The sequence below is a fragment of the Lotus japonicus genome, chromosome 6, assembly GCF_012489685.1.
Source record: "Lotus japonicus ecotype B-129 chromosome 6, LjGifu_v1.2".
Taxonomy (NCBI): Eukaryota; Viridiplantae; Streptophyta; class Magnoliopsida; order Fabales; family Fabaceae; genus Lotus; species Lotus japonicus.
In genome coordinates, this window is record NC_080046.1 from 52,528,662 (window position 1) to 52,551,801 (window position 23,140).

Below are 23,140 nucleotides of genomic sequence, written 5' to 3' on the forward strand. Positions count from 1 at the left end.
CGAAGGTGGTGGTGGTGGTGGCGGTAGTGGAGGGTGGTGGTGACGGCGACGGTGGTGGTAGTGGCGATAACAATGACGATATCGATGGTGGCAGTGGTGGAGCATGGTAATGGTGGCGGTGCCAACGGTGGAGGGTGGTGGCGGCGACGGTAGTGGTGGAGACGGCAGTGATAGTAGTGGCGATAACGATGACAGTATCACACAATGGGGGTGGTGGCGGCGACGGCAGTGGTGGTAGTGGCGGCGGTGGTGGCAGTAGTGACGGTAGTGGTGGAGCGTGGTGGTGGTGGCGGCAGTGGTGGTGGTGGTGGTAGTGATGATAGCGGTGGTGGTGGAGGGTGGTGGTGGTGGCAGTTGATTAAATATATTCAAGTAGCTAATTTATACATCACACTCTTATCATGCATTATTCATCATCTATATGGTGAATTAAATAATCCATCATTTTAATGTATAAGAGATGATTGATGTATAAGTTTATACTATACAATGTGAGCACCAAACAATGGATAAGACTATAATGTATTATATAAGCTTATATAATTATGCCTAATACGGCACACTAAATGAGCTCTTAGTGTTTACACATGTACGTCTCTTATTCTTTAATAAATTTATGTTTTAATCTTTGATCATTCATGATTAAATATAGGCGTTGTGTCACATAATTCACCGCTATATATGAGACACAAAGACATATATACAAAGAGAGGGAGAGAGAGACTACAATAGGGAAATATATAGTACAATTTATTGTACGTGCAAAAGCATGGCTTACGTTGTTTTAGCTTTGGTTAATCCGATTCTAGGTCGCCTTCATTTACCTTACACCTTGACGATAGTTCATGTATACACACCTCCTTTATGGCTACCAAATTTTAACCACCCCGTATTTTTCTTGATTTTTTTAAACAATTCCTTCAAAGCATTTGAATACTAATACCCTCTCCCTCTCTATCCGAAATTTTTCAATATATGTGAGTCCATATTCCTCTCTCCTTTTTTTTTTCTAACCCATAATGAAGAAAAAGAAAAAGTACAGGTTTTTTTTTTTAAGCCAAATTAATATTAAGGAGATACTAGGCTAGGGGTAAAATGAACTACAAAGAATGGGTAAAAAGAAAGAATAAGAAGGCAAAACCAAAACAGAGGAAAACAGAACTCTGAAAACTACACCAGAAGCTGGAACCCGCTAGCAGAGAGCAGGGGCCAAACGATGATCTTCACAAACTATAGGACCCACACCAATTCTCCAAAAGAAAAAGCACAGGTGAAAACTAGTTCCGAATGCTTAATTAAAGCCTTAAAAGAATTGAATAATGTGTCATTCACATATTTTATTCATCTCCACCTTTATGAGATAATTAAGAAATAAGAGATATGGTAGATGATATAATATAAATAGAAAAAAAGAGGTAAAATAAAAAAAATGTGTGAATATGAAATTGAAGAAAAATATAAGTGCGAATAAATCAATACTAGAAAAAAAGTAGAAAAAAACTTCATTGATTAGTGGAATACTTTTGGATACTTGTTGATACAACAATGATTTGACACACTTACTTTGAGATAAAAGAAAAGACAAATAAAAAAAAGTAAAAATGAGATTGAAAGGAAAAAGAATTGAATAATTTTGATAAGAGACATAATAAAGTACACCCTCCGGTCATAATTATAAGCAAAAGTTAGCTTTGTAGATTCATTCAATAAATGATGTATGTGACCATTTTAATGACCACATACATCATTTATTAAATGAATCTAAAAAACTAACTTTTACTTATAATAGTGACCGGAAGGTGTATAGTATTATTGGCAATATTCTTCATTTATTGACTCACATCTCAAGAATTCAAGCTAAGCTATTGAAGTGATAGACGCATTAATGGCAAATACAATGCAAAAGGCCATTAAGACACTCTTCTTATATTTTTTGGTTAATTTTTTTTTTTTATTATTGATTGGTGTCATATTTATTTTCACACTTTTCTTACATTCATGAGGTATGGAGGGAGTTCTTAATTTGTTTTTTTTTATTTTTTGGGAAAAAAACTAAAGGCCCCATTTCCCAAAATTTAATTTGGTGTGTTACAAGAAAGAAAATACTAAAAAATGGAAGATCCCATTTCCCAACTACTCCTCTCGCAGGTGCGGAAAGCTCAATTGGCGTTGAAATCGTGTGTGTGCGAATTCGTTGAAAGGTGTTTGTCTTGTTTTCTAAACTTCCTCTTCCTCTTGCGTTTCGTAACTTCATTTCTTTTTATTTATACTCTAACACAACCTTCATGCTCAAACGTGTGACCCAATAACTCTCTCTCTCTAGCTTCTTCTACTCTCGCTTCCAAGTCTCAAACATTCTCCTCTCTCTCTCTAACTTCAAGCAATATTCATATTCATTCTAGAGATAGAGATAGAATATATTGAACAACACATAAACCGCATTGTTAGACCTATCAAGCTTCATCAATCTTTCAATGAGAACGTCGTCTTTTGGTAGGTATAGCACCGGCGATATCGAAACCGACTCGCCGGAGAATCTCAGAACTTCCTCACCGCCGGCTTCAGAAGGACACGCGCCGTCACATGGTTACAGCTCTATGTTGCCGGTTTTTCTCAACGACCTCCGTACCAACCACCACAAGGAACTAGTTGAGATTACATTGGAGCTCGAAGACGACGCCGTCGTCCTCTGCAACGTGGCGCCGGCTTCCTCCGGCGCCGGAACTTCCTCCTCGTCAAGTCACGCCACCGGAGATGAAGGAACCTCCGCCTCCGGTGCCGGAGCCGTGGCGAGGAGTTTGTCCAAGAATCTCTCGATCACGTCGAGGATTCGGAGGAAGTTTCCGTGGTTGCGGTCGATGTCGATGAGGACGTCGGCGTCGTCGACGGAGAGTGTGGAGGATCCGGTGGAGAGTGCGAGGAATGCGCGGAGAATGCAGGCGAAGCTGGAGAGGACGAGATCGAGTGCGCAGAGAGCTTTGAAAGGTTTGAGGTTTATTAGTAAGTCCGGTGAAGCTGGTGAGGAGTTGTGGAGGAAGGTGGAGGAGAGGTTTGGGTCGCTGGCCAAGGATGGGCTGCTGGCAAGAGAAGACTTTGGTGGATGCATTGGTAAGTCTTGTTTCATTGCCATGAAAATAATTACAGCTTTTGGTGCATGAAAATTCACTGCCATTACATCAAGAATTCATGAAAATATGATTTGTTTTTTTGTTTAATTTCTTTTAAAAACCTATAGTAAAAGGAAATTGTTTGATAGAAACAGGAAGGGTGGTGTATAACACTTCAAGTAAGAAAGGAAGAGAATAGAAAATGTAATAGATATATGATGATATGATAAGATCACTGTATAAATATTGAATTATAACTTCGACATGATAGGTTAAAAAATAGGAAATATTGAAAGAAAAAAAAATGCTTGAAGAGTATATGCATAGATACTCGGTTAGTCCTTTATGTATCATTCCATTACTAAAAAAATTATATGCCCTCCTATTTGTTGCTTTTTGTCACAAATGAAGAATTTAAGTGTAAGATAGAGTATTAGGTGTTGAGTTTTCTAGATGATTTTCTTCGTGTTGGCTTATTTTGCGTGTTTTCTTGTATTGAGCTCCCTTAACTCATCACCTAACAAAAACTTTTTGTTCAAATTGTTTAAAATACAATTTTGCTCAAAATAATCTCAATTTTGCTAATTGAAAGGGATGGATGATTCTAAGGAATTTGCGGTGGGAGTATTTGATGCATTAGCTCGAAGGAAAGGAAGAAAAGCGAGCAAGATAACCAAAGAAGAGCTGCACCACTTCTGGCAACAAATTTCTGACCAGAGCTTTGATGCTCGCCTTCAGATTTTCTTTGACATGTAAGTACTTACCTCAGCATTTTCATTATAGAATCACAAGAAAATATATGTCTTTTTCCATCACCACCCTCAAGATTTTAACATGTTTGATTTGATGTATGAATTTACTTTACAGCAATATTTATTATTAATTTTATTCTTCTAAGATTTTTATTTTATTTTATCCTTATACTATAATCCGTTTTAACTTGATCATCATCGTAATTGAAATTTCGGATTATATTTCAGCTTAAATGTTTTTTTACAACAATCGATAAATTTTTATACAAAAAAAACTTCAGATATGTGCTCTAATATTTAACTTGTAACTTTATCCAACAAAATATTTAAAATTTGTCTTAGATTCATTATTTTTATAAGTTCTTGTTGAGTTGTTTCCTTCTCTAGTTCTCTCTCTTTCAGGGGTTTGACTTATCTCTTTTCTAATAATTGTTTCCCCTTGCCTGTCTTTTACTTCATATTTTAAACAAGCATTTCACTTGAGTTTTGTTATTTTTTCTTTAAGTTTCCTTTACAACAACACATACATGAGCATAGATTTATCATGAAAATGATATTTTTATATGAGAATTGTATGAATAAATTATGATCGTCAAATTTAATTACATGTGATTAGAATTATAAGTTATTTAATGATTATGTAACCACTTAACAATGATTAGATGTGACGAACTTTAAAATTCATGATTAGATCTCACTTAAAAGACTATTCTCATATTGAGGACAAACAATTCCTTATGATATGATAATGTCAAGTGAAACATTGTATCTATTTTTTTCTTCACAAAAATTTAATGAATCTCACATATTTAATACAAATGAAAAGAGATATAAACATAAAAACTTCATATGATAACACATGAGAGGATCTTGGTACCTCGAATTATGTTGTCTAAAGATAAAGATGCAACTTCATTTTGCAGCTTCTTGTAGGGAGAACAGGAACTGTATTATTAAAAAGTTAGATTAAAGTTTATACTTATTTCAGGGCAGACAGTAATGAAGATGGAAGAATTACCCGGGAGGAAGTACAAGAGGTAAGATTTAGGATGCTAAAGCAAATAAATAACTATATTTCATTCAATAAAAAGAAAGGGATGACATATCCTCTACAATCTGCTAACATCCAGTAATCAGGTATTAACGTTTTCAATTTTATTCAACAGCTCATAATGCTTAGTGCTTCCGCAAACAAGCTATCGAAGCTAAAAGAACAAGCTGAAGGATACGCTGCGTTAATAATGGAAGAATTGGATCCAGAAAATCTAGGTTATATTGAGGTAAGAGTGGGAAAGAGTGAAACTTAAAACAATTCCTTAAAAATAAAAGCTATCTATTAATTAGTGTCATCCAATTTTTGGAGATATATCAGATTTGCTCATTTATACATTACACTTTCTATTACCCTTACTTGACCCTTTCAAATGTTGGCCCTTGATTCAGTTATGGCAGCTAGAAATGTTGTTATTACAAAAGGATAGATACATGAACTACAGCAGACAACTGAGCACCTCAAGTGTTAGCTGGAGTCAAAACATGACTGGTCTAAAGCACAAAAATGAGATCCAAAGATTGTGCAGAACACTCCAATGTCTTGCATTAGAATATTGGAGAAGGGGCTGGGTGTTGTTCCTGTGGTTAGTTACCACTGCTTCCCTTTTTGCCTGGAAATTTTACCAGTATAGAAACAGAACATCTTTCCAAGTCATGGGTTACTGCTTACCGGTAGCCAAAGGTGCCGCAGAGACACTGAAGCTCAACATGGCTCTCATCCTTCTACCAGTTTGTCGAAACACGTTGACATGGCTTCGCTCCACCAGAGCGAGGAAAATTGTCCCCTTTGATGACAATATTAATTTTCACAAGGTAATCGAACATCTCCCGCTTAATCACTAAAAAATGTTAATTTCAACCCTTGTCTTTTTGATTGGTAAAAAATGATAATTTCAAAACTCATGACATTTATTGGTTCACTCGCCCTCTAGTGGCATATTTAACTCAAAACTAGTATAAATTAGTTGACAGTTTGATATTTCCCCTGACCTGTTCACAGATAATTGCTTGTGCAATAGTTGTTGGAGTCGTTGTTCATGCAGGCAATCACCTTGCATGCGATTTTCCACTTCTCATAAATTCATCCCCAGAAGAGTTTTCACTTATAGCTTCAGATTTCAATAACAAAAAGCCCACATATAAAACACTTCTTACCGGCGTTGAAGGCGTGACTGGAATCTCAATGGTTACTTTGATGGCCATCTCTTTTACTCTGGCAACTCACCACTTCCGGAGAAATGCAGTCAGGCTTCCTCCTCCTCTCAACAGATTGACGGGCTTTAATGCATTTTGGTACTCACACCACCTTCTTGGTGTTGTCTACATTTTGTTGTTCATCCATGGATCATTCTTGAATTTAACCCATCGGTGGTACAATAAAACAGTAAGAATTTTAACTACAATCTACATAAGCATGAGAAAAGTGAATGTTGCCTAAAGTACACCACCTTGATAAAGTTGAAGAAATTTCCCCCCTTCTAATTTCAGACATGGATGTATATCTCCGTTCCACTGTTGTTGTACATAGCAGAGCGTACTCTGCGAACAAGTAGATCAAAGCATTATGCAGTAAAAATTCAGAAGGTAATCAAAACAAGTCCTTATTCCTTCATCCAAAAACTTGGAGACATAGCATGAAAAATGATATCACATAATATTTTGCTGTTTATATTTTCTAATTTTGACCTTGCAGGTTTCGGTGCTACCAGGAAATGTCTTTAGCTTAATCATGTCAAAGCCTAATGGATTTAAGTACAAAAGTGGACAGTACATATTTTTGCAATGCCCAAAAATCTCTCCATTTGAATGGTGAGTGTGGATCTAGCTCTCAGGTTTATTAATTTATCAATTTATCATCAATCTTATGGTATATGAGCACATGACCTTTTAGGCATCCATTCTCCATTACCTCAGCACCAGGAGATGAGTACCTAAGTGTGCACATCCGCACAGTAGGAGACTGGACGCAAGAACTTAAGCTACTTTTCACCGAAGATGACATACCTCCAGTAAATTGTAATGCAACATTTGGTGAACTAGTCCAAATGGATCAAAGAGAGTAAGTATAGCCCATAATTTTTTCATGCATGCAAGTTAACATCTAGATCAAATTTGTTTAATTTTGAAAGTAAAGAGACATAATTTGTGCAATCGAAACTATAGTGACCAAAATCAAGTATTCATGAAACTAAATCGATAAATAATGTAATTAAGCCATCACTAAAATAGATTTTTGGTACACAGGCATCCGAGACTGTTTGTTGATGGCCCTTACGGAGCTCCAGCACAAGATTTCAAGAATTTTGATGTACTACTCCTCATAGGATTAGGAATTGGAGCAACTCCTTTCATTAGTATTCTCAGAGATCTTCTCAATAACACGAGAGCAAGTGATGAATCAATGGTACTATCCATACTTTGGCTGCCTTTCATAAGTTGATTCCACTATTACCAGCAGTTATCAATTTTCATAATAAGGTTAGGTGCAGGATCAGTCAAACACAGAAACAACCAGATCAGATGAGAGCTGGAATAGTTTTACATCTTCAAATTTGACGCCCGGAGGAAATAAGAGATCACAAAGGACAACAAATGCTTACTTCTACTGGGTGACTAGGGAACCTGGATCCTTTGAATGGTTTAAAGGAGTGATGGATGAAGTTGCGGAAATGGACCACAGAGTAATATATGATGTTCATGTTTATAAAAGAGTTTCTACCTTTATAGCATGTTTGGATCACTTCTCTTTCATCAGAATCAATTCTGAATCTCATAAGTTACTCACAGAAGTTTCTCCCCATAATTGATTCTGACTTCACAATCAATTGTAGAAGTGTTCCCAAACATGCACTTAATCTAATATGCTATATAATTTAAACTAAAAAGAAATGTATACTATCATGATTCAAAGCAGCTTAATAACTGTCCTCTTTCTCTATTTTTCCCATGAGTCAGGGTCAAATTGAACTTCACAATTATCTTACAAGTGTCTATGAAGAGGGGGATGCAAGATCAACCCTGATCACCATGATCCAAGCACTAAACCATGCAAAACATGGTGTTGACATCCTCTCCGGCACTCGAGTAAGATCTCTTGTACATGAAGTTATGATTCTATTAACCAAGAGAAACAGATTTTCTGTTTCAGTTCAAAGTAATCACACGCCTGAACGTACCACTGTTTTTTTCTGTGGCAGGTGAGAACACACTTTGCTCGGCCTAATTGGAGAGAAGTTTTCATCAAGATAGCCTCTAAACATCCGTACTCTACAGTAGGTAAATTACTTGCTAGAATGTGCAGAACTACTTCTCATAAAAGAGATTACATTTTCCCTTTTCTTCATCTAACATAGGGAGAAAAGATAATTTGTAATTGACATGCCTATTCTATGCTTCACATGAGGAGGACAGGGGAAATCTCTTGATTGATTGGTGAGAAAACTACAAATAAACTTAAAATCAAACAGATCAACCATTTTTTATGAAATATAATTGAAGACTAAGAGAGAGAAAGGGGTAGAAACATGGAAGTGTAGGCTTACGTGTTCCAAAGATTCTGGAGAAAGAAATATATGTCTTGTCAGACAATTTTCTAGCATGAAATTTAACATAGAACATAAATTTTAAGACTTAATTACTTTGATCTTCTAATTTAGACTTGTATTGATATTATTTCTCCAAATTATTTTGGAGACCATCAAGTCTCTTTATATTTGAAGTTAATCGCATCTTAACAACAAGTCAACAACATGCCAATGTTATAAATTAACAAATTAGAATCAAAGAACATAAGAAGTAAGAAAATTACAATGAACAGAGAGGAATTGTTTGGAAAAGTATTTCCAAATTAATGGTTAATTAAGTCATCAGTTAATGAGATTTTAACCAGTTAAATAGCTATGCCTAAGTTATAATACTATCTAGAATATTCTTTTTATAAACTTCAACAAAAACAATCCGAATAATTGAGATTCAAAATAAAAATGGTAGTCATTAGGAGACAAAGCATCCCCCTCGGCACACAGAGCAATCAGATGTAAGGATGACAAACAAGAAGATTGATGTACACTTGTAAACCTCAATTCACCTTCGTTACTGCATAATATTGGTAACATTTTAACAAGCAAATGATGCATTAAACTTGCAGGGGTTTTCTATTGTGGGATGCCAGTGTTAGCGAAGGAGCTAAAAAAGCTGTCACTTGAGCTGAGCCACAAGACAACCACACGCTTTGACTTTCATAAGGAGTACTTTTGAAGCTGGAAATGAAAAACAATTTTTTGCGTATTCTTTTGTAATTACCAATTGAACAATTCAAAGGGAAATTAAGAAATGTTCAGGTCTGATAGGAAGGAAAAAACGTGTAATTATATTATTTGTTAAACGAAGATAATATAGTGCAAAATCAAATGACAGAGAAAAGCATACATAGATATCAGTATCAGGCATAGGCCATTTAAGCATATTTTACACCACGAATTCTGTGTAAAATATCTAAGTAGTATTCTCAATGCCTCATGCTTCTAACCTAGTTATTTATGATTTGCTTCCCTGCAAACTTACATACATACATGATACATCAATACTAGTCTATGATGTTTCTTAGTGGAGAAGTGGGGGATGTATCAGGGGAACAAATTGCGCACTGGCGTAATAGAAAGACCTTGGTATTCATATGTAAAGCATATAATTGTTCTCATTTCTGATTGTTCCATCTGTAGTAATTGTATATTTATTCTATAATTGTGTTGCTATTATTTGATAAGAAACATTGTGGTGTTATTAATTTTTAGTGAATTCATAAACACATGCAGAACATCATAGACATCAGATTGCATGCTAAGTGAAAAGTTACAGTTGAAGGCTTGAAGCTGTCAGACACATGAAAAACTAACCTCATAACTGGTTGAAGTGCTGCTGCAGCTTTTCACTCGTGATATTAATACAGAATTGCTCAAACTGCAAATAGAAAATAAATATTGAACTTTGCAAATATGTCTGTTCAATATTGAGAGACAAGGGTTTGAAGATAAGGAGTTTAAGCCACCTAAGCTTGATGAACTAAAAAGTGAAAAACTGGGGAATAACATGAACAGTGCAAATATATAAATGCATATATATATATATATATATATATATATATATATATATATATAGGAATGAATGTTGACTGTTGACACCTTGTGTGAGTGTATTCTTATCTGTTTCTTCATAAATTATAGCATGTTAAATATGCTGGATTGCACACTAGAGGTAAAATCCCTGAACCATAAGCGCTACAGCCCCTAAATCAATCAACTCCTGCATAAATCCATAAACCAACCATTGATAAGAAAATGACTTAAACTAGAAAGAGAAAAAAAAGAAATTCCCAAGAATAAACATGAAACACTGGAATCACAGTTAAAAATTACAGAAAACTTCATGCTTCTCAAAATAATGCATCAAGTTAATTCAAAACTCAAAAGGCACCACAAGCACCAAAAGAAAATCAATAACAGTAGCAATGTTAAAACAACAAATTTGCTGACAAACAGTAAGAACATTTGTACAAAAGTTTTTGTTCAAGGCAATACAATTATCACCCAATTCAAAGTCCCCAAGCTATTAGTTCAAGCTTGGGTAGATGGTACATTCGAGGAGTTACCTTCTCATTGGTTGTCATGGGCCCTATTTTCTGCAACTTGTTCCTGGCAACTGGCAAACTTGGGTTAATCTGGACTGGTTTGATACTCCGACATCAGGACTTCGAGCTGCAACGAAAGCCAAAAAGGTAATCAGAGAAGAGGACGATAACTGAAACCTGAGGTTCACTGCTTAGCATTTTAGGGATATGAGAATTGTGATGAACACCTGCAACGAGCTTGAACGAAGACCTACAATGAGCTTCGTCGACTTGGGAGAGGAAGAAGAAGGGTTCAGATTGGAGAGTGAGGACCCTAGAACGAGCGCGAAGAGAGTGCGAGCGAGAACCGTCGGAAGCACGAGCATGAAAGTGAGAATGCGGGTCAAGGAACGTCTGAACGCGCGAATGAAAGAGGTAAAGTGTTCCAAAAATGCAGGCAAAACTCATATCAACACTCTCTTTTAAAATTAGGAGTTTCACCTCCAATTTAGTTTCAATCATATAATTTCAACTAATGTGAGAAGTATTGAAAGGAGAACTCTTTAGAAAATGTTGTTAGAACACCTTAAAACTTGGTGTATTCCCAACTCTCACTTTGATGGAAAGATCCCGCTTTAAACAAGTTTTTGAAAAAACTTAATAGAATCCAAACACGGACATGAAGAAGTGGGGATTAGGGCAAACTTGAGAGTGTCGGTACGCACCTACCTTAATAATTACATGAAGAAGTGTTTAGACGTGAGCACATTTGTTCGAAATAATGCAAAGGTACAAACTGTGAATGACTTTATCCTTGATTACAAGAAGATTGCCGACATCCACAATAGTATCATATCAACAACAAGTTGCTCGGACATCTCCTTTTCAACCCAATTAAAAGCCCACGAGTTGGTCAGGATCAATGGAGGAGTCTACTTCTTACGAGCCATGGAAAATGAATATATAAAATTCAAAGCATGAAAATCATTAGAATAAATTTATTTTGAAGTGAACTCGATAGAGTCTTTCCAAAAGGGATTATAAGTGATAACTTGCAAAAGATCTAAGGCTAGGGAGGATCGAAGATTTTCCCACGTCCATCGAAGAAAAAAAAGATTCTAACGGAGTCATCATGAAATTCCAAATACGCAAGGCCATCAGAGAGAAGAGAAAAGGAGTTTTCATCCTCAACATCTTCAAGATCCATGTCCTCAAAAGGGTGAAGGAGAACCATCATTTGAAATGTGAAGAAAAAGGAGCTTAAAATAAAACCATGCCTCAATTTAAAAGGTTCGGTGAACTGAAACACTTAGAAGCACACAAGAAAAATATGGAAGGAGAGTTTGAGCGCGAAATGAATCGAACTTACTCCTCAAGGCTTTCGTCCAACAATAATTCAAAGAAGCAAACAAATAAGGGTAAGAACCACTCAACAAATGATATGTAGTTTGCCTTGTAAAGAGTTTTAAAAACCTTTCCTTGGAGCAGGGGTAAATTTGGCATTCCAACAAAAGTCTAAAGTTTCTCCACTATTGAAGTTTTAAAATTGGAAACCCGTAGAAGAGAGTATGTTCAAAGCAAGCAAAACCCGAGCATAATTGGATAAAAGATTCCCCAAATAGGTATTTCCCGCAAGAACTTCCAAAGCTTGACATGCCAAAATTGACACGCCAAGCTAGAAGGCTACTGCTCCGATCAACTACTAGGCGAGAGGTCCAAAAACATCCCATACGACCCAAAGGACGTGCACATACACAAATGCCATAAGGGCGGACTGAATGACTTAGTAAAGACAAATCTCATCCTAGCTAGTGTTTGAGCAGACTCATGACGATCGAGATACAACACTTAAGCAAGATGGCCTAGAGCTAACCTTGTGCTTGAAAACACCTACACAAAGACTTCCCTTGGACTTGTGTGTGGTAGTTCATTTACTTAACACACTCATTATTCTTATAATCTATGGGTTCTTCTAAGACTCTAAGATTCTCTCACCGCTCTCTCATTAACTTGAGCATCAAAGTGTCTTCTGCAGATACCTCACGCTGTGGTTTAGCACTCTTATTTGTGCTCTGTCGCAGATACCGAGGAGAGCCTCTTACTTTTACTCTAACGCATTGTTTGGTTGGAGGAGAATGGAGGGGAGGGGAGGGATTTTTAAAATCTTATTTTGTTTGGTTCAAACTTTAGGAGGGGAGGGGAGCAAAACCCCTCCAACCTCAATTTTTTGTTCCCCCAAAAGTGGGGGAATTAGGAGGGGAAATAAATTTTGGACAAAATTAACCTTGCACAAATCTAAAAATTTCAATTTTTTGTCCTCGGGTTTCCCTTTCTTATTTCACTTCTTTTATTTCCTTCCTTCTTCATACCAACCGCCGCTGTCACCCTCTCTGGTCTCTCTCCACCACCACCGCCGCCCCCCTCTCCGGTCTCTCTCCACCACCTCCTTCTGAGTTGAAACGGGTGCGATATGTTGTGGATTTTTCCGCATGAAGATGGTGGGCACTGGGCATGGTTGTTGGTGGCGCTTAGCGAGACAATTGGTATGAAAATGAGAAAGATTGTGGTGAGTATTGACAGAACTGTGCGGGAGGAACAGGGGCATGCGTATGAGGATAAGGCTTTGCTTTTCATTCTTCTACAAGATTGAAAAAAGGGACCTTCTTCTTATGCTTGTCTTTTATGTCATCGTTGAATTCCATTTTGGTGTTTAAAAAATTAGGAGATTCATTTATCAGCCAACGCCTCCCCCCACTTGCTCTTGCTTTCTCATTATTCGGGTATTCTTCTTGCTTCTTCTGTTCCACCATACCAATATTATATATTCCATCCTGGCTGCTGCTATACCATCTTTGGGAAGAATAATTGTTGATGATGAAGATGTTATATTGTGTTGTTTTTTTTAAACCACATATTGTTTTGTTAAATTCAAGTAAATATATAAAAGGTATAAAAGTAATTTCAATCATAAAATCTCTTCCCTCTCCTCATGAATCAAATAAAAATAAGTTATTTTCCCTCCCCTCCCCTCCTATGAACCAAACGTAATAAGTATTAAAATCTCTCCCCTCCCTTCCCCTCCCCTCCCCTCCTCTCCTTTGAACCAAACAGGGGCTAAAGAACAAGAAGTCAACTTTTTTTACTGGCGTTATTCAATTTAAAAAGTAAACAAACATGGACCAAACTTATGAATTTAAAAAATTATATGACCAAAATTGAAATTAAGCGAAAAAACTTCATAGCATTTCAAATTCGGGTAATATTTTGCCCGCCGCACCAATTCTCTCTTGGCGCCCAAATTCCGGAGACGGGAGAGAATAGACCGGAGAAGCTCTTCCAGTTGCTGCTTCTTACCAGAATGCCCTCTCCTCCGTTCTCAACTGAATCTACTCTCCGCGGAACACAATCTGGAAATTCTCTGCACAATCATCGTCAACTTTCGAATTTGCGGTAAGCTTTCGTTTCACCTTTTACCACTTTCGAACAATTCGAGTTCCATTGAATTTTAGGGTTTTCAATTTTTCATAGTCCAATTTCATTGCATTGCACCTGGATCAAGGTGGTTGCTGGCAGATTTGGCTAATTTTGCTATTTTCCACTGATATTTGTGTTTTAATATAATTTTTAACAGGACCTAGGTCTTATAATTCATGATTTGATCCTGAGAAGGACAGTTACTCGAAGAAAAGATTGAAAAGCACGATCGAGTTGGATAAGAATAGTGAGATTAGAGTTTGAGATGGCTTTGTTCACTTTCAGCATCAGAGATTGTGAGGTAAGTCTCCTTTCTTGCTCATTAATCCAATGGATCACAACATAATTGTTGGTTGTTTGTTTGTTTGATAAAAAAAATTCTTAATGGCCAAGATATATGCATTTAGCAAAAACAAAATGTCAGAATCATGCTCAGAGACTACAGAGGATGGACAAAATCATCACACTTTTTAGAATTTTAAACAGAATAGTATTTAATGGGATAGGTGAATGTTAAAAAGGGAATAGTATTTCAGTATTTCCACAAGATTTGAAAAAAATTGATGATAGTATTCCAAAAGTAATAAAAGAAAGATAAAGGTTTAATGGTGTTAGTAATATTCATATTCAAAAGTAATCTTCATATGTAGCTGCATTAAGTACTTGGTAGAGAAAGCTTTATTGCCCATAGGGATCTTCTAAGGGGGCAAATACATTATTTAAATACTACTTTAGTAAGGAAATTTCTTCTCTTGGGGGGTGAGTGCCCCAATTTGAGTACACCAGGGTCCTTCCCTGGTTGACTTACCTCTGCAAATCACGTCAATGAGGCCAAACATATGTAATTTCCTTTATGACATTAATTACAAGGTCGCACGGGGTAAGGCTATTTATACGAGAGAAGGGGAAATTGATCAAACAATTCACACTTTGGCTTGCAAGGGATGAGTAAGGTGTACAATCGACTGACCTTGTTCTCCATAAGTTTCGTGAACAAGCGGTACCCACCATGGGGTCTGGTAAAACTTTCCCAGACCTCATTTCGAGGTTCATGATTTCTGTTTAGGAGACTTGGTCCTCACCCGAAATGGAGCTCTGTCAGGCTCTAATCCATGTGGTGAATAAGGAGTCTCAGAAGCTTTGATTCGAGACCGGATGATCAGCCAGGCTGACCTACCGCAATAGAACTAATTGCTGCAGACTCAAATGACAAACCTTACCCGAGAACAAGGAGCCACAAAATGAAGGCATCTTCATTGACTGTTGACATTTTTCAAATGAAATTACCTCTATGGAAATTCTAGAAAACTTTAAGACGTTGATGCTTGACTCGCATGATGGCTTGGTTCCTCTGTTCCCAAAGAGCATCTTGTAGTTTTCAACACCAAGATGTTGATCGATAGAGGGATCGACCAATTTAAGTGCAAGGTATTTTTTAGGAACATTCAAGAAGGCGACGTTGACATGGTTCACCAGTCTTCCCAAACATTCCATCATGAATTTTGCAGAGTTCTCAAGAAGATTCCTAACACAATTCTTTTCTAAACAAGCGCATCGAGTAACTCTGACCACCTGTTCAAAATTCGGCAGCAGCCTGGTGAATCTTTAAAATAATATTTGTTTAGATTTAATAACATTGCATTGCATGCTACAAATAAAAACCCAACCATTTGTATTGCAGCTTTCCAGAATGGTTTGAGACTGAGGCCCTTCAATAGCGACTTATCCGCTCGACCGACCCAAACAATGCAGGACATATGTATGAGGTTGTCTGATAACATATTATTGATGGAATTTCTGAAAATACAAGTTCAAATTAAATGAATTTGGGTGTTATTTAAAATAGATATACAAAGTCCATTTCAAAAAAAATTAATAATGATTGAATGTGAAGGTTACTGATGATTGAGGGGACACTTTCATCATTGATCTGTAATAGAAACACATCTTGAAGTGGAATGTTTCCTTAACTAGCAGGTGATATAATGTGTCTGTCAATAATTGATCAGTGATGGAGAATTGGTTAACTACTTTATGTTTTGTGGCTGTTATCCCTTAGTGATAGATTATTTGTGCTTGTGATGGGTATATTCATCACTTATTAGTGAGAAATTGTGAATTTGTTAGACAATGCTGGTCTCCCCCGTTTTTCCCTTTCTTCCAAGACAATGCATGCATACGCTGCAGCACTACCATCGTGCAATCAGTGTCCATTCATTATCTGATGCTTCAAGCAAGGGGCAAGAGCCCCCACTCTCGTTTTCGCGTACAAACACAAGAAACAAATACTCAAACATGAATGAAAATTTCTCAACAGCTGTCACATTTTAACCCACAACCACACCATTCACAGGCCAACCCTCACCCTTGTCTCAATTTCAACATCAAGTGAAAAACTGCAGGTCTTGTGTTTGAATCATAGTTCCTGTGACTGGAATTTTGCAATGTTTCACAACTATGATTCAGTCTCTTGCACGAATGCTTTTACCTAGAGTCCCATTTGTTTTTATCTGTTTGTTATTTGTTATCATTTTCTGTGTTTAATTGTAGTTTTTTTATTCTAATATGCAGTAATCTTGCCAACAATTTAATAACAATTTTTATGCTTTTGCTTGATTAAAAAATGATTTTCATTTTCTTTGAATTTCGTTAATGGTTTTCTTTAGTCACCTCTTGAACACACCAAAGGGCATAGTCCTTTGACAGTTTCCTTGGGCAAAGCTCAATCTGATTATAGCGGATTAGGATCCTCTTATGTCAAAATTCTCTCATGTTAAGTTTTTGTGTCTATTTCTCTCCTCATAATTATTCACATGAACTCATCTATTTTAACACACCTATTTAACATATGAAGAGAAAGATAGACACAAAAACTTCAACATCAGAAAACGTGAGAGAATTTTCACATGAGAATATCCTCTCCTGATTAGGACAATAGTAGAAGAGTGTTTCTTCTACTTCATTGGTAGGAGCTAACTTGGCTTTTTCCACACCCAAAATAAACTGAGAGTAATTTGCAACGTCTAGTTATGGTAGCTGAAACTGATTCTGCAATTAGTTCACATGGTGGTCATAATATACGTTATGCTATATAGGGAGGGGTTAGAGCAAACAATTATAATGTTTTTAAGTAGGAATCGTTGCTTCATGGGTACAACAGCACTTTGGTCACATATCAGTATCTTCTGCCTTATTGCAACTTTAGCTTTAATTGGCAAATTGAGTTTCCATTAAGATCTTTGTAATCAATGTTGAGTTATTGTTGGAATTACAAGCTTCAATGAACTTTAGGATTTATCTCGAGAACATTGACTTAATATTGAAGGAATGATAACTACTTCTTTGAAACACAACCATGAATGTTTGAAAAATTGAGGGATATGAAAAACTGTACGAAAAACTAGTTCCTCAATTTTTCATCCCTTGTTAAACAGAATCCCAAACAGACTGCTTATATATCTCTTTGCAGAAGACATGCAGTTATTTTTTCTAACACATCATATTAGTAATACAACCACAAATAGAATTGTTATAAACTTCAAATATTCCCAACCCTCCTTTTTAGTAAACTTAATGCTCAGTCTTCCTTCTTATAGTCTCCACTGAAGTAAGGGCTGAATGCCTCCTTTACCAAGTTCTTCTTCCTCCATGCATTCCAACCCAGATCTTTGCATATTTCATCATTGTGGCCAATGCCCCAAGTTGTAACGCATTGCCTTTGCCAGAATCTGGTCGACCTTTTCATTACTTCCATGTCCTTAAATATTTGTGCCAACATCTTCTCAGCATTGGGGAGCTTAAATTTACCATCTAGTAGTCCTGCTAGCCACATGGAGCGCATCTCTGAAGTGTAAAGATTTGAAACACTCTCAACATAACCCACAAAGGCCATGTTTGGAATCAACGGATGGATAGTTCCTCTGCCATAAATAGAATAACTCAGCTATTGATCCTCAACTATTTGTTTGACATATCTAGAAATAAATGAACTAAAACAACCTTAAATTACCTGTATAAGGGCATGAGACCAGAAGGGTACTCCAACAAGCTACGGAAAGGGTCTGGTAAAATAGTTTTGAGCTTCTTCTTCCCATCAAAACCTGTCGCAAGAATCACCACATCGGCATCGATTTTTGTGTTGTCATCAAATTCAACTCCTCCATTCCAGAACCAAAACTTTGATGCCCTTTTGAAGATGATTTTTCCCTTATCAGCCTCATTAAAGAAATTGTCTGGCGTGATAGCTATTTGACAAGATGCAAAATCCTCCTCAAATGGGTGATCTGGCCTCAACCCGTACTTATCCAAAGGAAGTTTCCAGGCCAAATAGGACTCAATGAACTTAGAAATTCCACGTCTCTGAAGAGCACCATATTAAATAAAAATCATTAGCTTTTGCCACAAGAGCTTTATATTATTAAGGGAATTAGCAAATGATTCAGTTATTTACCATTGGAGAAAGAACGAGGCCGAGAAGGCTTCTAAGTAAACCCTGGTTTGGAGTTTCATGGAGGAATTGAGCAGATCTTGTAGCGTAGAACAAGAAAAAGGGAACTCCCCAAATCCGATAATGGGGAAGTGTCCAATGTAAACTTCTTACTACCATGGTGACAGGTTTTCCATCAGGTCCTTTGGAACAAATTAAGCAAAAAACACCATTGTTACACCATGTTTGAAACTTAAGAAAGAAAAATAAATGAGGATAGTGAAGGTCAAGGAATTCTACATCAGAAACCAATTATTAATATATATTTTTTTCTTTGGACAAAGATTTTAATATTTAAGTAACAACCGTTGGACTTTTTTATCCATGCAGTCTCCTTTAAGGCGGCTAATGCAAAAAGTTCATTTCAAATCATAATGGAGCATGGTTTATCAAAAAAAAAATCATAATGGAGCATGATTCTTGCACAACTCCAAAACCATGACATCAGGTGGCATTTAGAAATAAAATAGCATTAAAAAAAAGTAGTAAAAGACATGCATAAGTTTTAATTACTTTAGAAAATCAAGAATCATGGACTATCCTCCGTGTACACTTGTTATAATATTTACTTTACTTAAAAAATAATGTGGAAGAGTTTTTAGCAATATTACTTGTCCATGCTGAATATTGTGAATAGACTTTTGTTTGCATGCATTGATATTTTTCAAGTACAAACATGCGCATATATGTCATAGTAATAAAAAAGGAGTCGATAGTTACCTTGGTTTGCCTGGGTACACTCGAGTGCTAGATCAATGGCTGACTTTTTGTAACCGACCACCACAACCTTCTTTCCCTTGACAAGTTCTGAAGTACCTTCCTTGTCAAGTTTACAGTAATCTAGGGAATGCAGGACCTTACCCTGGAACACTTCAGGCCCTTTGTTGTTTGGAAATGATGGCTTCAAGGGTATGTCACCATATTTTCCAGTGCAAACCACAACATACTCGAAGTGGTATTTCTGAAATGAAGTAGCCAAATAAGTTTCTTAATTTAAAACTATTTTACTTTTCATTGTTAAATTGTGTAGTTTTGCATGTAAGGGGAGCAAAAATGGGATAGGTCATTTCAATCCAGTTATATCATGTTTGAAGTGTTGTTCTGATTTCTGTGACCCCAGTTAGTTAGTTATTGTGATCCAATGATGAGTTGAAGCTTTTGAGTTGAAAGTGAATAAAGACCTGAATGGTGTCTGATCCATTGGTCTGCACAGCAAGCTCCCACACAGGATTACCAGGAAGTGGGTTTCCATGGTCACCAGGGAGGCGTCCGAAATCGGACCCTTCCTGTTGTCCCCCTATAAACTTCACCTCCAACACCTTGGTGTTGAACTTCACGAGCTTGTTCAGATCGAAACGCTCGGCATAGTTCTCCAAGTACTCCAAAATCTCCAAGTAAGAAGGGTAGTCAGTACTTTCCCTCTTAGGCCATGGGAAGTCACTGAACTCATAGTTCCAAGTCTGAGACTGGAGCTTAGTACAATTGTACACACAGTGCCTCCATATCCCACCAATGGAATCTGTGGCCTCAAAAACAATAGGGTTGTGGTGGCTCAGCTGTTTTGCAGCGGCAATGCCACTCACTCCAGCCCCGATGATGGCAATTTTGGAAACCATAATTGGTTGGTTGTTTAGTGTATCCATAGGGGCTTCTGGAAGGACAGGCTATTGATGATGAGGCTAGTTATTAATTGGTGAGTATTTTTGCTGTGGAACTGAAAGATGTATCAATATCCTATATATAGAAGTTAGAAATCATGAGGCTGCTTTAATTTAATTATTATGATATTATATCGCTAACAAGACACGTGAGTAAATTTTTTACTACGTGGAGCAGAGGACCAGGCCGCCAGGGGCAAATACAAAAATAGACTGTGGAAGTTTCCATTAGATTTGGTTATATGATTTTTGATTCAGTGTGTGTGTGCTGGGGGTTGATACGGGAAATTTGCATTAATGGTTATGTTCAATTATGAATAATGAGTCATTTACACTTCTCTTTCAGTCACATTAAATGTGAGATAGAAAGAGATTATAGAGAAATAAGTGATATGATAGATAATGTAGTTGAGAAAATTTGAGAAATAGAATGAAAAAATAAGTGAAATAGAATGAAGAAAAAAATAAGTGTGAATGGATTGCTATTCTTCAACTATTTATGCTTATAAAAAAAAATTATTCAACTATTTATGAATTAACGTGTGGTATATATCAGTAATGATATATACACACCTTATTTTTTAAACACTCTATTTACACATCTTTTTATTTCTATCTCTCTCCTCTTATTATCTATCACATCTCATATTTTCTCTCTCTTACTTTTTCTTTTCTTCTTAAAGAGGTGAGAGGTGTGTACATAACATTATTTGGTATATATTGATGGGGAATGTGGGTGTCTTGCTGGCAGATAGCTTATAATATAGGGCTAGGGGTGGGAATAGGCCAGGCCGTTCGTAGGGGCCTATGGCCTAGCCTACCACAGGCCCAGGCCAGGCCAGACCAAAATGGTAAATAGGCAAGGCTTAGGCTTTTTGAAAAGCCTATTTAGTTAAAAAGGTCAGGCTCAGGCCATTCAACAAGTCTTGTAAGCCTTACAGGCTAGCCTATTTAAGTAAATATGATTAGTATTTTTTGGTAAATTGTAAATATGATAAGTATAAATATATTTTACCCTTGATGATGTCTATATATTAGAAATTTATTATAATATCTTGATATTATATACTTATTGAGATTTTTATATATTTAAGCAAATTGACTTATATAACGAGTCAAAGTTATAAGTCTTTTTAAAAATGAAGTGTGATTTTAAATTGGCTCTCCAACTCTAAGAAACCAACATAATCTCGTTTAGTTTCTTCACTACTTATTAGCTAATAATATTATAAGTCTGATCGTTGAAAGATTATTTTAGTATAATTTAACCCGTTAGCTTATAAGTTTGATAGCTTCTTTACAGATAAATTTGTTAACAAACGTAAAACTGTTGTTGTGAAACGGGCCTTTAAACAGGCTACCAGGCCAAGCCAGCCTTTCGGAAGGCTCAGGCCAGGCTCGAAAAAAAGCCTTTGATAGGCCATAGGCCAGGCTCAGGCCTTAAGATTTTTAAATAGGCTAGGCCTATTTAAGCAAAGCCTACCTAGGCCCAGCCTATTCCCACCCCTATATAGGGCCTATTGGATTTCCCTTTGAATGGGATGGTATCTATAGAATGATATGTCGGGCCTCGTGTAAATAACAATTTTGTTATTATTTGATGACAATATCTTGCCAGACAGTGGAATTTTAAAAAGGCTTAATAGCTATTTTCGTCCCTCATTTATCACAATTTTGTACTTTTGGTCCCTCTAGAAAAAAATTAGTAAAATTAGTCCCTCACATTTACACACTTTTACCGTTTTAGTTCAAATAGGGATCATTTTGCAAATAAATAAGCAATGTATAGAGGACCAAAAGTGCTAATTTTTTTATTGGGGACCAAAAGTGTAAAATTGTGACAGGTGAGAGATCAAAAGAGCTATTAAGCCTTTTAAAATAAAGTACGGGGAAATGAATTACAGAAAAAATAAAAAAAATATTTTATAGCTATAACTGGTAAGATCTCATATAATAGAGCTATGAGACATAATAGTTTTTTAGGGTGAAGGGTAAAGGGTTCAAAGTTCGAACTCTTAAAAATGACTAATTTACTAACATTAATAATAACTAATATTTGCCTATAAAAAATATAATAGAAAAATTATTTAATGTGATAATCTTTCTTTAGCATTATAATAACTAATACTTGTACGATAAAATTTCAAAAAAGAAAATTTAATACATGTATTAAGTAAGATAAGACAAAGGTGTGCGTATTATTTTGAGCGCTGGTTTTGATTTGTCTATGGGGCCTTTTCTTTGTCCTCTTAATTCTATTAAGCTTCGAAAGGTAGATCTTATCCTCTTAATTCTATTGTTATAGCTCTTACAATTTTGTTCTGGTACTTTTCAGGCATGCAGTCACAATTTTCACTGCTTGTGCCTTGTCTCACATATTATTTTGTGTTGGGTTGGAATACCCTCTCTACTTCTCACTAATAACTCTATCACCAAGGCGACGTGAACAAGGCAGGTCGTGTGTCCTCCTGATAGTGCAGCCGCATTTTCCAACGTGCGCTTTCTCCTTTGCGATCAACATGAGGGCATATCTTGAGACTACACCACGCAGGTTGTCGTACAACTTCTCCTTAAATGTATGCTCTCTGATGAAGATACTTGTCTGAAAAGCAGCATTAATCCTTGTATGCTAGAGAAGTGTGCACCTATGTATAGCTGCCCAAGCCGCACACATGTCACTCTTGCTATCTTTGATGCACGCTTTCAGTTTTGCGTGTGCACCTTCAACCCTGTGCAAAGTTATAACGTTAACATTAATACATACTTAATGAATGTAGCAAACTTATTGAAATATCGGTGTCTAAGAATGTACCCGTTTGTAGTTGTGTTACCCATGTGCATATAAAAGTCAATCGCATACCTCACAAACTTGTGCTTAAACGGCAACCAAGTTTCCTTAATGTAATTCATGAGGTCAGAGTGCTCCCCAACAAGTGAACGTAAGAAGTCCATGCCTGCATTAAACTTCTCCGCTGACTTTGCATACATGACTCTATTCCATGTGT

At 36.5% G+C, this 23,140-nt stretch overlaps 2 protein-coding genes and 2 long non-coding RNA genes across 5 annotated transcripts; 2 read left to right on the top strand and 2 right to left on the bottom strand.

Moving 5' to 3' along the window:
* The first annotated feature begins 2,265 nt into the window (after positions 1–2,265).
* Positions 2,266–9,763, top strand: LOC130724258 (respiratory burst oxidase homolog protein E). 2 transcript variants are annotated; one of them, XM_057575454.1, is made up of 14 exons: positions 2,266–3,108; positions 3,700–3,859; positions 4,848–4,896; positions 5,026–5,139; positions 5,303–5,725; positions 5,913–6,296; positions 6,401–6,496; positions 6,606–6,721; positions 6,804–6,971; positions 7,157–7,316; positions 7,402–7,593; positions 7,868–7,996; positions 8,110–8,188; positions 9,060–9,763. In XM_057575454.1, exons 1-14 carry the CDS (start codon positions 2,475–2,477, stop codon positions 9,167–9,169), a joined length of 2,814 nt encoding a protein of 937 aa, XP_057431437.1. In that variant the 5' UTR covers positions 2,266–2,474; the 3' UTR covers positions 9,170–9,763. The 2 variants fall into 2 exon arrangements, with proteins under 2 accessions (XP_057431437.1, XP_057431436.1); XM_057575453.1 differs by having other exon boundaries at positions 2,267–3,108; positions 7,396–7,593; positions 9,060–9,761.
* On the bottom strand, positions 6,290–11,666 carry LOC130724259 (uncharacterized). The gene is made up of 5 exons (XR_009014470.1): positions 10,766–11,666; positions 10,560–10,665; positions 10,093–10,213; positions 9,808–9,871; positions 6,290–6,451 (listed from the first exon to the last, which is right to left on the bottom strand). It is a non-coding gene; the product is annotated as an uncharacterized LOC130724259 (long non-coding RNA).
* Positions 11,667–12,804: 1,138 nt separating this feature from the next.
* LOC130723134 (uncharacterized) lies at positions 12,805–23,042 on the top strand. The gene is made up of 3 exons (XR_009014192.1): positions 12,805–13,967; positions 14,149–14,292; positions 22,471–23,042. It is a non-coding gene; the product is annotated as an uncharacterized LOC130723134 (long non-coding RNA).
* Positions 17,285–20,192, bottom strand: LOC130723133 (probable flavin-containing monooxygenase 1). The gene is made up of 5 exons (XM_057574092.1): positions 19,659–20,192; positions 19,198–19,438; positions 18,442–18,620; positions 18,001–18,350; positions 17,285–17,911 (listed from the first exon to the last, which is right to left on the bottom strand). Exons 1-5 carry the CDS (start codon positions 20,118–20,120, stop codon positions 17,569–17,571), a joined length of 1,575 nt encoding a protein of 524 aa, XP_057430075.1. The 5' UTR covers positions 20,121–20,192; the 3' UTR covers positions 17,285–17,568.
* Positions 23,043–23,140: the final 98 nt, after the last annotated feature.

Bases quoted from the DNA above. Each gene is read 5' to 3' on its own strand.
- LOC130724258 (XM_057575453.1), top strand. From the start codon at position 2,475: ATGAGAACGTCGTCTTTTGGTAGGTATAGCACCGGCGATATCGAAACC. The intron at 6,722-6,803 runs GTGAGTGTGGAT...ATGACCTTTTAG, and splicing joins AAAATCTCTCCATTTGAATG to GCATCCATTCTCCATTACCT. The intron at 6,972-7,156 runs GTAAGTATAGCC...TTTGGTACACAG, and splicing joins GTCCAAATGGATCAAAGAGA to GCATCCGAGACTGTTTGTTG.
- LOC130723133 (XM_057574092.1), bottom strand. From the start codon at position 20,120: ATGGATACACTAAACAACCAACCAATTATGGTTTCCAAAATTGCCATC. The intron at 18,621-19,197 runs GTAACTATCGAC...TTTGTTCCAAAG, and splicing joins GTGTACCCAGGCAAACCAAG to GACCTGATGGAAAACCTGTC. The intron at 18,351-18,441 runs GTAAATAACTGA...GGTGCTCTTCAG, and splicing joins GCCTCGTTCTTTCTCCAATG to AGACGTGGAATTTCTAAGTT.